We start from the raw sequence: 13,520 nt of genomic DNA on the forward strand, positions 1-13,520 counted from the left end.
ATGCAATGGTAAGAAGACACAACTGTGACATGTTTTAACATTTACAATTGTAGGCATCATGCTTGTTTGTGATGATGACATACCTTACCATGAGAAAATGAAAATATTTTGATAATATACATTTAAATTTAATTTTTTTTTATTTTATAATAACAAAAATATATCAATATAAATGCTATATAATGCATTACACAAATAAATACATCCAAATGATTGGATGCTGTATTGTCAGTTTATTTTAATTACCAGATTAAACATCTGTAATGTCACAGTCATCAGTGTATTTCAGTAATACATTTTTACCTTGAAGTTATAGCTTGCAGTACTCAAAATCTATATTAAATTGAAAGTATATAGGCTAAACATTTTTTTAAAGATAAATTATTATAGTACTACAGCAATGTAATTATTTTGCTGACTACTCCTGTTTGAGACAAAGCCTAATGTGTTAGTTTGATGTATTTTTTTCAGTGGCCTATAGAATTAAAATATTATAGTCATGTCTTTATTAGTGAAAAGATATCAACTTCACCTTTAGTTAGTGCACATGTATGTTAATTTTATCAAAACATTGCTAGTGTTTTGGAAGCAGTCTGTGAGTTATTAAGGAAAATCTTAAACATTTTTAGTCTCTATCGCCTAAAAAGCCCTTATGAGTTAATTTTTAACTCGTAAAATATGATATTTTCTTTTGAGAGTATGCAATATAATACGAGAAGTTTCACCGCTTTTTACTGGAAAATGTATACATCAAGGGACAGTGAATTTTTATTTCAGCTAAAGATTAATAGGCTATTGATATTGCTTTAGCTAGGTTAGCTAACTAGTTTAAAACCATTTTTTTTGCTTGTTAAACATAATATATACACTGTTTGTAATATATATTGTATATATTTTTAGAAATACTTTAATTGGTTATGGAAATAACCATATCGACATTTCTTCTGAGAAAGTTTAGAAAAAAAAATGCCATAATGCTAATTAGCTTAGCATTAGATATATACTGGATGCAAGAGAAAGCTAACCAGAAGTAAAATGTTTTGTTGCAAAATAGTAAAATATTAATCAATACACACATTGTTTCATCTGTTACTTTGTTAATTGATCACTAAAAAAGGAAACATTTCTGAAATGTCAAAAAAGGCAGTGTAGCTCCTGGACACCAAGATATGAACCGCTGGCTACTCATAGGATCTGTATTGTTCTCCCAGAAAGTACTTTGTTATTTCCTCGGTTTACAAGAGACCTTCAAAGAACTGTATGGTATATTGACACCATTTTATTTCCTTGGCACTACATGACTGATCTGCTTTTTGTATTTATTAGAGTTTTCTGATACAGCACCATATACTGCTCCCTGCTGACAGCAGCGCTTTATAGTGTGGAATTCAATTGAGTTACACGTTGCTTCACTTCATTTTTAGTGCAACAAGAGAATGCATCTGGATCTTCCATCTCTGAAGTCATAGTGAATTAAAGGATGCTACTGGCTTCCCTTGTTTGTAACCAGGCAGAGTCTTTGTCAGACCACAAAGGACAAATCCAATCAAATTTGGTAGAAGAGGTTAAAGAGCTGACCACTCTGCCCCTCTTCTGTAGGCTTGTTACTCTTCAGAATTGCCCTCGTAAATCTTCTCAGTAAAGTAACAGAGTGCACAAAGCACAAGGGTATTTTAAAGGTTGTCAGAGATGAGATATAAAGTAACTTTAACACCAGTCAGTGAGCCATTGTAAACATAGTATTACTCAGCAGAGGACCACTCAAAGTCGAGGTTGATGCAGAGGTGCACTGTCAGTCCGGCTAGGTATTATAGCTTACCTTTATTTTCTTCTCATTTTTATACTGGTGTTGATGATTTGACACAATACCTCAATGTAAAGAAATGATAAGTTATGAAATGCCATGAGGGTATAAATAAATAAGCTTTTCATCAGATTTCACATCCTATTTTTTCACAGATTAAGTTCTTTTGCAGTTGCTTTACCAAAGCTGACTTTAAGAAAATATTGATGACTGAATACAATCAAACACATCAATTATTTCATTTTCATCTTGCTTGAAAAAATAAATAAATAAAAATAATGTAAAACTCTATGCACCATACAGTTTTACTGATCTGATCTGCCATTTTTGAATTCTAAGCTTAGAGTGTGGCTAACCTGGCAAGCTCGCATCAGTTTCCATTTCCTCATTGACAGTACCTTGATCAACACTAGTGGCACTGCCAAAAATATTTGCAGACCAATTAACAAAAATGCATGGTCATGTCACTGCATTTGTTTTATTCAGTTACACCAGGGCTGCCCAATCCCAGTCCTCGAGAGCTACTATCCTGCAGCTTTTAGATGCATCCCTACTCCAACACAGCTGAATCAAATGGTTTGATTACCTCTTCAGCATGCCATCATGTTTGGCAAAGGCCTGATAACAAGCCATTCATTTGATTCGGGTGTGTGGGAACAAGGATGCATCTAAAAGCTGCAGGACGGTAGCTCTCGAGGACTGGGATTGGGCACCCCTGAGTTACACTGTTGGCATGTACAGTTTTATATAGCTAATTGTTTAATAGTCTCTCACTCTACGTTGCCTACAGGCTCAGAATTGATGCCCAAAGCCCTGTCGACCAGGATAATTGGTGGGATCTGGTGGTTCTTCACGCTCATCATCATATCATCCTATACAGCTAATTTAGCAGCTTTCCTCACTGTGGAAAGAATGGATTCACCTGTGGACTCAGCTGACGACATTGCCAAGCAGACCAAAATCGAGTACGGCGTGGTCAAAGATGGTGCAACGATGTCTTTCTTCAAGGTACAAATGGTAGTATTATTATCAGAATTATATTACACATATAAATTCAGTTACATTTTAATTCCCACAGCAAAGGCTTTTTTTCTTTTTAGTTTCTCCACTTCTCTACACCGTTTGATGTGTTCCAGATGATGTTTTTTTATTCCGAAGTTTCAGCGATTGCCTGAAGGGTCTTGACTTTATTTCATTATTTTGAGCGTTGCTTCAGATGCTTCTGCTGCTGTGGTGCTGAATAACACATGTAACAGAGTTACAGTTTCTCAGAGTAAGAAAATGAAAACACTGCACATTTCTATTGAAGACACATAAGATTATGATATTCAATTGGAATAAAGAAAAAAAAAACGAATACTTTTTCAGGGCCTGCCCTAGTTTTTTTTGTTGCCCTGCAAATCCTGTATTTTAGTTCATGAATACTTTAGTCTTCACTGTCGAGTTTGATTTATGCATATTTTCTGTTGATAATGTTTACATTGAAAACAATATTGATGTGCTGATGATTAATCGAATTGCATTTTGCTTATGTAAAGGAGTATCACCATAATCGCAGTTTACCATGTATGCAGAAGTAATCTGTATTTATGTTACTTTTTCCAATGTAAAACTGTTATTTTTGATCAGTTTCAATACTTTGATAATCACGGTTGTGATTATTGCATCATAAATAGGTGACACAGGTGTATAATTATCCAAGACTCACGTGCCCTCTGCTCCTACTTGCTCTTACAGAACGGCTTAATGATGTTAACTCAATGAGGCAGAGAAGCATGATAAATACTGATGAGACCAGGGAGCAGATAAAGCCTCTGCAAATGGATGCATTTGGTCTTAAACTTATTTAGAAAAATATATTCAACTGTTCGTAGCTTTGCTCTGGATGGAGTCACACGTGCTGTGTGCTGCACATACAGAGGACTGAGGTCAAAAAAGCTACCAAAAGATTGTGATACCAGATGATTTCTGTTACTACCATTTGGGGATTAAGATTGTATTGAGATTGTGTATAATTTAAGCCACGGTGGTACGGTGGTTAGCACTGTTGCCGCACAGCAAGAAGTTCCTGAGTTCAATTCCACCATCAGGCCGGGGTCTTTCTGTGTGGAGTTTGCATGTTCTCCCCGTGTTTGCGTGGGTTCCCTCCGGGTACTCCGGCTTCCTCCCACCATCCAAAGACATGCAGCTTGTGGGGATAGGTTAATTGGATAATCCAAATTGCCACTAGGTGTGAATGTGCGAGTGAATGTGAGTGTGAATGGTTGTCTGTCCCTGTGTGTTAGCCCTGCGACAGACTGGCGACCTGTCCAGGGTGTACCCCGCCTTTCGCCCTATGGTAAATGGCCTGTATTTATATAGCGCTTTACTAGTCCCTAAGGACCCCAAAGCGCTTTACATATCCAGTCATCCACCCATTCACGCACACATTCACACACTGGTGATGGCAAGCTACATTGTAGCCACAGAGGCGAGGCTGCCGGACACTGGCGCCACCGGGCCCTCTGACCACCACCAATAGGCAACGGGTGAAGTGTCTTGCCCAAGGACACAACGACCGAGACTGTCCGAGCCGGGGCTCGAACCGGCAACCTTCCGATTACAAGGCGAACTCCCAACTCTTGAGCCACGATCGCCCATCGCCCTATGACAGCTGGGATAGGCTCCAGCGCCCCCCGCGACCCTGAAAAGGATAAGCGGAAGCGAATGGATGGATGGATGGATGATTATTTCAACACATTTATAACACAATCTAAGTCTAGTTTTACATTTATCCAGAATAAGACAGCTTTCAAATCATGATCGTGAAATTATAATAGTGTTGTAGCAAATGTTTCGTTTCTCTAGAAAAAGAGTCAACCACTATAGGCCAGAACTTATCTTATGAGCTGCCCATTGGATTAAAACAAGTGCACTAAGGAGCCTGTCTATGACTATTACCACCTACTAATGATAGGCTGAAAAAATGCCTGATGTAGCTCCCATTGTTCACTGGGGAAAGATGGGGAGACGTTCTTTATTATGAGTCATTCGTAATTTACACACTGCTGTAACACAAATAAGCCGTACTAAGCTACCATATGGTAAGATGCCAACTTGGCAGCATTTGCCATACATCTTAATTGGTACTTTAAAGCTTTAATATCAGACTATCATATCTCAGTTTTAAGCAGCCAAGATTGTGCTTATACTGCAGTTAACAATAATAGAGGGCTTCTTATAGTGGCATCTTTCACAATTTGAAATGGCTTATACTCTTTAAATAGTAATTATCTAGGATTAGACATGGCATAAATGTGACCTCCTAGAAAATTGCATGAAATACCACATAGCCCGATGTAACACTAATGGCAAGGCTGTCTATTATTGCTGCTTCAGTAGCACTTATGAGGACAGATATGTACAGAGCTTTAATTTACTGTCCTTTAATCTTGTGACAAAGAAGATATGGGTAATCATTTAAATCTATTTGATCACAAGCTAAGAAACTGTATTGTTAAGTGCTGTAAATGAACAAGTGTCATCTCTGACATTTTCTATTCAATTTTTTTTAAAAGAAGGAGAAAAAATCCCCCTAAGTTTTTCTTCCAGAGGGACTAGAGAGATTTTATGGTTAGCAGTATTTTCAGATTTAACACCTTGGGGCATCTAACATCTGAAATTTATTTATTTAAAATTGATTTTTTTTTTTTAGTGGCAGAAGCATTGTACTTTTTTTAGCTACTTTCTCTCGCCTGCAGCTAGGGAACTGTTAAAATGAGTCACTTTTTAAAAACTGCATCTTTTCATCCTTTACAGAAATCTAGAGTTTCTACTTTTGAGAAGATGTGGGCCTTTATGAGCAGCCGGCCAAGAACTTCACTGGTGAAGTCTATTGAAGATGGTATTCAGAGGGTGTTGAAGTCAGACTATGCCCTCATTACGGAGTCCACCACTATTGATTACATCACTAGAAGGAACTGTAACCTGACACAGGTGGGAGGACTTATCGACAGCAAAGGCTACGGCATCGGCACTCCCCTCGGTAGGACTTTTAAATGGCTAACGAGTATATTTGAGACTAGAAGTTATAAAAATTGAAAAGTTTTCAAAAGTTATGTGTTACTTTTTGAAGAAGGAGGTTGAGGTATTACTATTCAGATGTGGCAGCAACATAAAACTTTTTTTTAAGCTACTAGTGAGAGTGTGTCACAGCATGTTTATGAACCTTATTATCACAGAGTCCAGCTGGTGTTTCTTCCAAAGTAAAATAGGCCTTATGTTGCTTCCAGGCTCTCCGTACAGAGACAAAATCTCCATAGCAATCCTAAGCATCTTGGAGGATGGGCGCCTACACATGCTAAAGGAGAAGTGGTGGAGTGGGAGCAGCTGCCTGGATGAACGGCATCGCGAAACAGGCCCCATGGGTATCCAGAACCTGGGTGGTATATTCATTGTGCTGGCATCTGGCCTAGTGCTATCTGTTTTTGTGGCAATTGCTGAATTCATCTACAAACTACGGAAGACTGCGGAACGTGAGCAGGTATATGTCCTCATAAATTAACAGAAGAATATATTTTTTTAAGTATGCATGGAAAATTACTTAGAAATTAATTTAATTACACTGTACTAGCATTTGATTCACCTTTTTGCTAAGAAGTTGGTGCATGTGCCATTTTGTTATTTTGCTGCGTTCCATATAGCCGCTAAACCAAAGCTGTGCTCTATTCATGGCTTTTTCGTTCAAACATGTTATAAAAGGATTTGCATGCCTTTGGCTAATCCCCAGGAGGACTTGGCCATAACACCACAACATTTACTTATTTTAACAAGCATAATTGCAAATTGGAGCATAGAGACGTAATCCATTATTAGTCACTGGCGATGTCAGAATATCATGAGCGCCTTTGCTGTTGTAAATCATTAATTTGAGTCATGTTAAGAAAATAGTTGCATGTTCTCACACCAAACTTTTTTGACACAGAAACAATGAATTGTGTGAACGCGGGGTGGTGTTGCAGTTTGATATTGATGACAGCCATGCACATGCACACAATGCAAACATACCAGAATTAACCCAACATAAATGTTTTTATCCATTTTGTGCTCCTTAGACTGCCGACACTCTCTGCTGTCAGAACAATTTAAAGCTAAGGCATTTACCCCCCGTCCCTTTCCCCTCTTCTCCTTCTCGCTGCCCTCTCCGCATCCTCCCTTTTTGCCCAGAGGTCTTTGTGCAGTGCCATGGTGGACGAGATCAGACTGTCGTTCACCTGCGAGAGACGGGTGAAACACAAACCTCAGCCTCCAGTCATGGTGAAGACGGATGCAGTGATCAACATGCACGCCTACAACGACCGACGACTCCCAGGAAAGGACAACATGAGCTGCAGCACTGGGATGACTCCTGTGTTCCCGTGACAATGTGTTCCCCACAGGGCAAGAGCCTGCTGAGCAATGTTTCAGGGGCACTGCCAGTGACTAGAGACAATGGTATAGATGGGATCACCAGATACAGCATTAACCACAGTGACATGGGAACACTAACAAAACATGGGCAACTGAAAATGGCAGCATCAGCCACACAGGTATGACAACATTCACCATTGTAATCCAAACTGAAAGAGGTAAAAGCAGGATTCAGTGAGGTTCTAAGAAAAGAAAAAAAGCCTATTCCTGAGAAAGGAAACAGTATATACACTCAATCAGTTTCAAGTCTGATGTTTACGTGCGCAACATAGAAACACAAGGAAAAAAAAACACAATGTTCAAGGAATCCTGAATCAGGCTGAAAAAACTTAGCAGAACACAGCGAGAAGAATGGCTCTATGGACAATGGCAATAAATGAAAGATATACAATACAAGAATGGAAGGAGATCTGATTGAAGTTCAGTTTTGCCACATGCAAAAATTGAGTTTCTACCTTTACCCAATTGATTGATTTACACACTCCTAAATGGCCTCAGACAGCAAAAAATAATGTTACCTCAAACTTGTTGTCTGGGCTTTAATGGTTGTCATTGAGTCAAAAGGTATAGGAAAACTAATTTAGTATGTGCAGTATTGTTATTGGTGGACGGCTAGTTAAAAGTTGAGCAATTAAGTTAGTTGTAATTTGTAATTAATTATATTGATAGACACAAGCAATCATAGTCACTGATGCAAAGTGGATTGTTGAGATGTATTAAAAAACGAGAGATACAACCTTGCTATAATGGTCCTAGTAATACCTTTTGTGTCTAATAATTTTGTACATGACTAAATTTTATTAACTTAAAATGATGATTGCCAAAGATATGATGATTCAGTAGAAGCATTTACATTAGCATATGGGGCAGAACGGTTCACTTAGGAGCACAAATCTTGCATCCAATGAAAAGTCCAATGAAAAGCAAATTGGAGCGTTTTAAATTTTGTTGTAATAATCTTGTTGTAATATTTGTTCAAACCATGCAGGGTAATAGGTATCCTAAATACATTATATTTTATGGTTAAGCAAACCAACTTAGATTAAAAAAAAATGTTTATCAAAATGTAATGTAAAACAATTATTGCACAAACAACACAGGAAAACTTATTGATCAATTTCCTGTTCAAAAGTCAAAAATGTCAAACAGTTTTAATAATAATACTGAAAATATTGAAGCAGTTTTGACTAGTTGTGGCAGCCTGCAGTTTTTCTAAAATCTCTAACTCTTGATTGGGCTGAAGGGCATTAGTTCAGGCATTTCTGTTTATATTACAACTGAGAGACAGAGTTTGTTTTGTTTGGGTTTTTTGTTGTTGTTTTTTTTTTTTCAAGCATTTAAGCATGACATATTCACTAAAATATGTGTTTGGTCTGTGTCTGAATGTGCCACAGGACCACTGAATGTCCCAACTGCTTCTGACATTTTAAACACTCCATTCATCTGTGTGATCTGCAGGCTTTTTGGACAAATGATTGGTTTGCGTTATATATACTGGGCATAAGTTTGGGTTTAAATGAGCAAAGCAAGATTCTGAAGGTCATCTGCGACCAGAACGTCCGTATTCTTCTTTTCAATTACCTGATGTGGACTGAATTCATACGTGTCGTGTGTGAACATACTGAAAGACAATGTGGTGACAGATCACAGTTTTGTGTGCTCATATACTGTATGCTATACTGTATCTAAAGCGAGTGTCGTGCCCAAGAAAGATTCGAGGAGTCTGTGAGCTGCTGTCGCCTGAAAGCTGAATGAACAGCAAACCTCTGTGAGGTTTAAATTGTTGATACGCAGAAACAACATCAACAACAACAACAACAAAATAGTAATTTGTAACTATCTATGATTCAAGGAAACTCCAGTCTGTAATACTAAGCATTGATTTGGTAGAGATTGACTGTATTATTGTTTTATCAATTCCCTCCTGCAAAGTAGAATATGTAGATAAAATCAGCAGGAGAAAATGTATTTTGCTAAATTTATACTGTTATAAATGAATTCTGTTAACAGGTAAATATGTTCTAGATGCTATTTATTTCATTAGAGAGGTCAATTTTAACTACTTCCTCACTTTACCCCAAATCCATAGCCCCACACCTTTTTTAAATTTATTTAAAAGAAATGCATTATATGATATGGTATATTGGATTAATATCATCCGGATGGAAAAAATATACAGTATGTAAATCTTCTTATATGATGGCGAGAATATTTCTATGAAGTGAAAATGAAATGGAAATGCTGAGCTTTCCTAAGAATTTGGGGGACATTGTTTTAGAGTAGGATTATATTACGTAACCCTAACCCGGACCTTCACTCTTCATGAAATCCTGATGACAACCTGGTCTAAGGTACGGCTGTGGTTGATACATGGTTCTGCTACGTTACTGTTACCCTCATGTGAACTGTAGCTTTTCATGCAGGTTATTGAAAGACAAGATTGCTTTTCACGTCTGTAATATGTGAAAGTAAATCAAAATGTCATCCGATTAGTTGGAATTACAACAGGGTTTCGGATTTGGCTGATCCAGTCAGTTTGATTACTGAATATATATGTTTTTTAAGAAATAAATTAATGTGAATAATGTCATTTTACACAAACTTGTAAGAAATGTGGGAGAAAAGTGTGTTCCATTAGCAGTGTGTGATATGAATTTTGATTTTCTAGCAGTCATGATGGTATGCCTTCTTATGTATACCTTTCTTTTCAGTTGCAAAGCTTCTATCATTTGGCAGAAAACCTCTCAAACAATATGATAAATATGTTGGTGCCAACCAGGGTTTTCTTTGTGGACATGCAGAATTTCTATGAATATAGTTTTTGTAAGGTTTTGTAAAAAAAAAAAGGAAAAAAAGATTTTGTTTTCCTAGTAACTGTATGTGTTAAAAGAACATTAGAATAACCCACAGCCGAGTAAAACATGGGGAAAATCGACAAAATACTATATAAAAGCTACTGAATTATTTTCTTTTTAACACACTGTGAATAATTCAATTGTACAGTTTGCTGTATGGGTTATATGAGGTTTTAAATAAAAATACAAACTATTTATATCTGTTGATCTACTGACTGATTAGTGATGTTCCATCGTGCTAAAGATGTGGCTTTAGCATGTTATCACTGAATATCTTTGAGCTTTCAGTATCAACACATTCAGAGTTGCAGTTAAACGTTTTGCAGTGAGTCTCACATTCAAGGTACTATTTGCATTTCTGTGATTTTGGTTGCTTCGTGTTAGAAAGCTTGCAGATGTGCCCAAAATTACTGGATTAGATTCAATTTCCTCGAATCAGATTTTGATTATCATTATGAAGAACCTGTTAGTGACTATGCATTATGCCATTATGCAGAATGCATAAGGAAACATCAAAGACATAACAAAAATGTATAACAGCAAGCGATGATGATGAAAATATATTGTCTAATTGCAAATACAAACAACCATGTGTGGAAAGAGAAGTCAGTGCCCACTGTTTAAGGACTTTGACTCAACATCTGATGCTTTCAGGCAACATTCGAGGATTTGAAATCAAACTGAAAGGCTGCATAATAGGATGGCATAAAGCAAGTTATCTTAGCCAAATGCCTTCTATAGAAAATAAGATTAATATTCAAAAATATATTCACTGGTATATTCATTAGTAGGTAACCTTCTTACTAACAGGTTGGTCCCCTTTTGCCAACAAGATGCTGGAAACATGCTTTATGGATTTTGGTCCATGCTGACATGATAGCATCACATGCTTACTTGATAAATAGTATCTTAAAAGCATGTCCCTAAGAAATATGAAAAAAATCCATCAAAGACCAAACTCTTTGGCACTCCCTTTGAGAACTCTTCCTGAAGACTAAAAGAAATTGCAGAAAAGCTTGCCTAGAAGAGTTCAGGCTTTGTTGAAGAATAAAAGTGATCATTATCTTTCAAGCTCATTAAAATTGTACACACTCTGCCTTATATACTATATTTTATAACATTACCAATTTTCTTAGCTGAAATATTTCCAATTTTCTTAGCAAAGCATAATGAGGGGTGGCTCAGTAGGCTGTGGCATTTAAAGAATATTCAACCCTAACACTAAAACTTGGTTGTAACAAGCGGTTATTTGAGTTACTGTTGGCTTCCTATTTGCTCAAACCCTCTAGCCATTCTCCACTGACCTCAATGAAGGATTTCACCCAGAGAAATGCCTCTCTCTATTTTTTTTCTTTTCCAGATTCTCTGTAAATTCTACATATGGTTATGCGGGGAAATCCCAGTAGATCAGCTGTGTCTAAAATAGTGAGAGCAAATGGCCTAGCACTAACAACCGCGGCACTCTAAAAGAAAAAATAACCTAGTAAAGTGGCCAAAAAGTGTATAATTTGCAACAGTAAAACAAAACTGATCATATCATAACAGAACATAGAAAAATGACAACATAGATTATACATTCTTAACAAAACAGGTCTATGTGCTGAAACTGAGACATTTTGAAACACCTGAAGACTTGACATATTCTATAAGTATCCATATTCTAGATTGTTATATTTCCTATTTAGTTGAAGATCTTGTATGCTGGTCTTTTTTCAAATTCTCTAGATTGTTGCATTTGCATACAACAGCGTGCACATATCCAAGCTTCTCAACTCTGAGAAAAAAAACAAGAAGAGAAAGAATAAATAGACATGTGTGCTTTAAATGGCTTTCATGCATGAACAAGTATGTGTCTTGAGAGAGAGCCAATCTGCTACGATAGAGAGAAAGAGATTAACCTTGCTGGCGTTGGGATGGCAGATGTGTGTGTTAAAAAAGCCGGGGAAACCCCAGGCCATGCCGTTGAGGAGCAGCAGGTGCATAATGAGCGATGGGCTGGGGCCTTGCGCCTAATGGGAAGATTTATTATCTCTCACTATCAATTAATCCCTTTGGACAGACTAGGGCCAGCAGGAATGCATCAAGGGTATGTAAAAGAGAGAGGGAAACTTAGAGAGAAAGGGAGCTAGACTGATGAAGAGAGATGTGAAAGGGCATCAGAAGTGAGGAGAAAAAAAAGATTACGAGACTATGAAAAAATTAAATAAAGAAAATGATTCTAAAACAGTTGGGTAGCCTCAAAGATTTGAGAAACAGAAGTGAAGAAAGAGCAAATAATGAGTAAAACTCCACTAGATAAAAGAACCCAAGTCATATATGAGAAACTTAGAGAGCATAAAACAGAATTTGGGAGACTGATAAATACTTTTTGAGATCATCTTGGAATCTGGACTGGTAGTGCAGCACTCTGGATTATCTCTGGAAGTAGTTCAACAGATGTTAAGAAATTACACTTTCTGAATAAACTACACAATCACTAAATGGATTTAATAAAAAAACAAATCAATTAAAAAGCTGTTACATGCAGTGTTGTTTAATTATGTTGGAGAGGCTTTTAGGAAAAATTACATTTTTTTTCTATTTTTTCATTCTGATGGATATTCTGTGTTCAAATTAATGTTAATGGCCTGCAGCCCAATGTTGAGCCATAAATTATTTATCTAGAGGAGGGTTTGTCGAACTCGTTTTAGTTCATGAGTCATATTCATACAGTCCAATTTGATCTCAAGTGGGCCTTGCTGATAAAACCATTGCAACACTCTATTAAACAAACCTTCAAAAATATTATTTCCCTTTAGTGTTTCAAAAGTAGAAAGGTATTCTTTATTGAAATTATCATGTATAAGTCAAATGTGCTTTAACCTGAGATAGCTTATGTAAATATGTGTTTAGGTTTTTTTTTAATTCGGTAATGTGTTTGTTGTTGGACCTGCAGGGAGAAAATGACATCCTGGACAACTACTCTTGTGTCATTTATATACAGTATAATGATTTAAGAGACAGTGGTTCCTGGTGCACAATGCAGCGAAACTGATATCATCCTCATTAACAGTTTTTCACTCTACAAAACAGTCCATTCTGTTGTGTGTCAGTGCTGACATCTCCGATCTAATTTTTCATACTGGTGTCCATGTTGTGACTAGCTAAGCTAATAAATGACATTAGTACTTTGCAGCACCTTTTCAATACCATGTACTGTACAGAGATCATTCTCAAATGTCTGCCACAACAGTAAAACCAAAGACAGGCAATGCGAATGTCTTTATGCAATGATACCTGCCAAGGGACGTGATATATTAGGCAGTTGGAGAACGGTTCTTAAAGTCAGTGTATTGGAAGCAGGGAAAACTGCAAGTGTAAGGATCTGAGCAACTTTTAAAAGCGCCAAATTGTAATGACAAAATGACTGGGTC

General features: G+C 36.9%; 1 protein-coding gene across 2 annotated transcripts in view; it reads left to right on the forward strand.

The window, feature by feature from the left end:
- Positions 1-10,232, forward strand: part of grik3 (glutamate ionotropic receptor kainate type subunit 3) — a 96,881-nt gene extending 86,649 nt beyond the window's left edge. Inside the window, exons 13-16 of one of the 2 annotated variants that reach the window (XM_080896113.1) lie at positions 2,595-2,812; positions 5,603-5,828; positions 6,076-6,326; positions 6,898-10,232. In XM_080896113.1, the coding sequence (XP_080752239.1) occupies positions 2,595-2,812; positions 5,603-5,828; positions 6,076-6,326; positions 6,898-7,377 (1,175 nt within the window). In that variant the 3' untranslated portion in view covers positions 7,378-10,232. The remainder of the gene's footprint in view (positions 1-2,594; positions 2,813-5,602; positions 5,829-6,075; positions 6,327-6,897) is intronic. The other variant, XM_080896114.1, reaches the window with a different exon arrangement.
- The last annotated feature ends 3,288 nt before the right edge of the window (positions 10,233-13,520 follow it).

The sequence above is a fragment of the Rhamphochromis sp. 'chilingali' genome (assembly GCF_963969265.1).
Source record: "Rhamphochromis sp. 'chilingali' genome assembly, chromosome: 11".
NCBI classification, from domain to species: Eukaryota; Metazoa; Chordata; class Actinopteri; order Cichliformes; family Cichlidae; genus Rhamphochromis; species Rhamphochromis sp. 'chilingali'.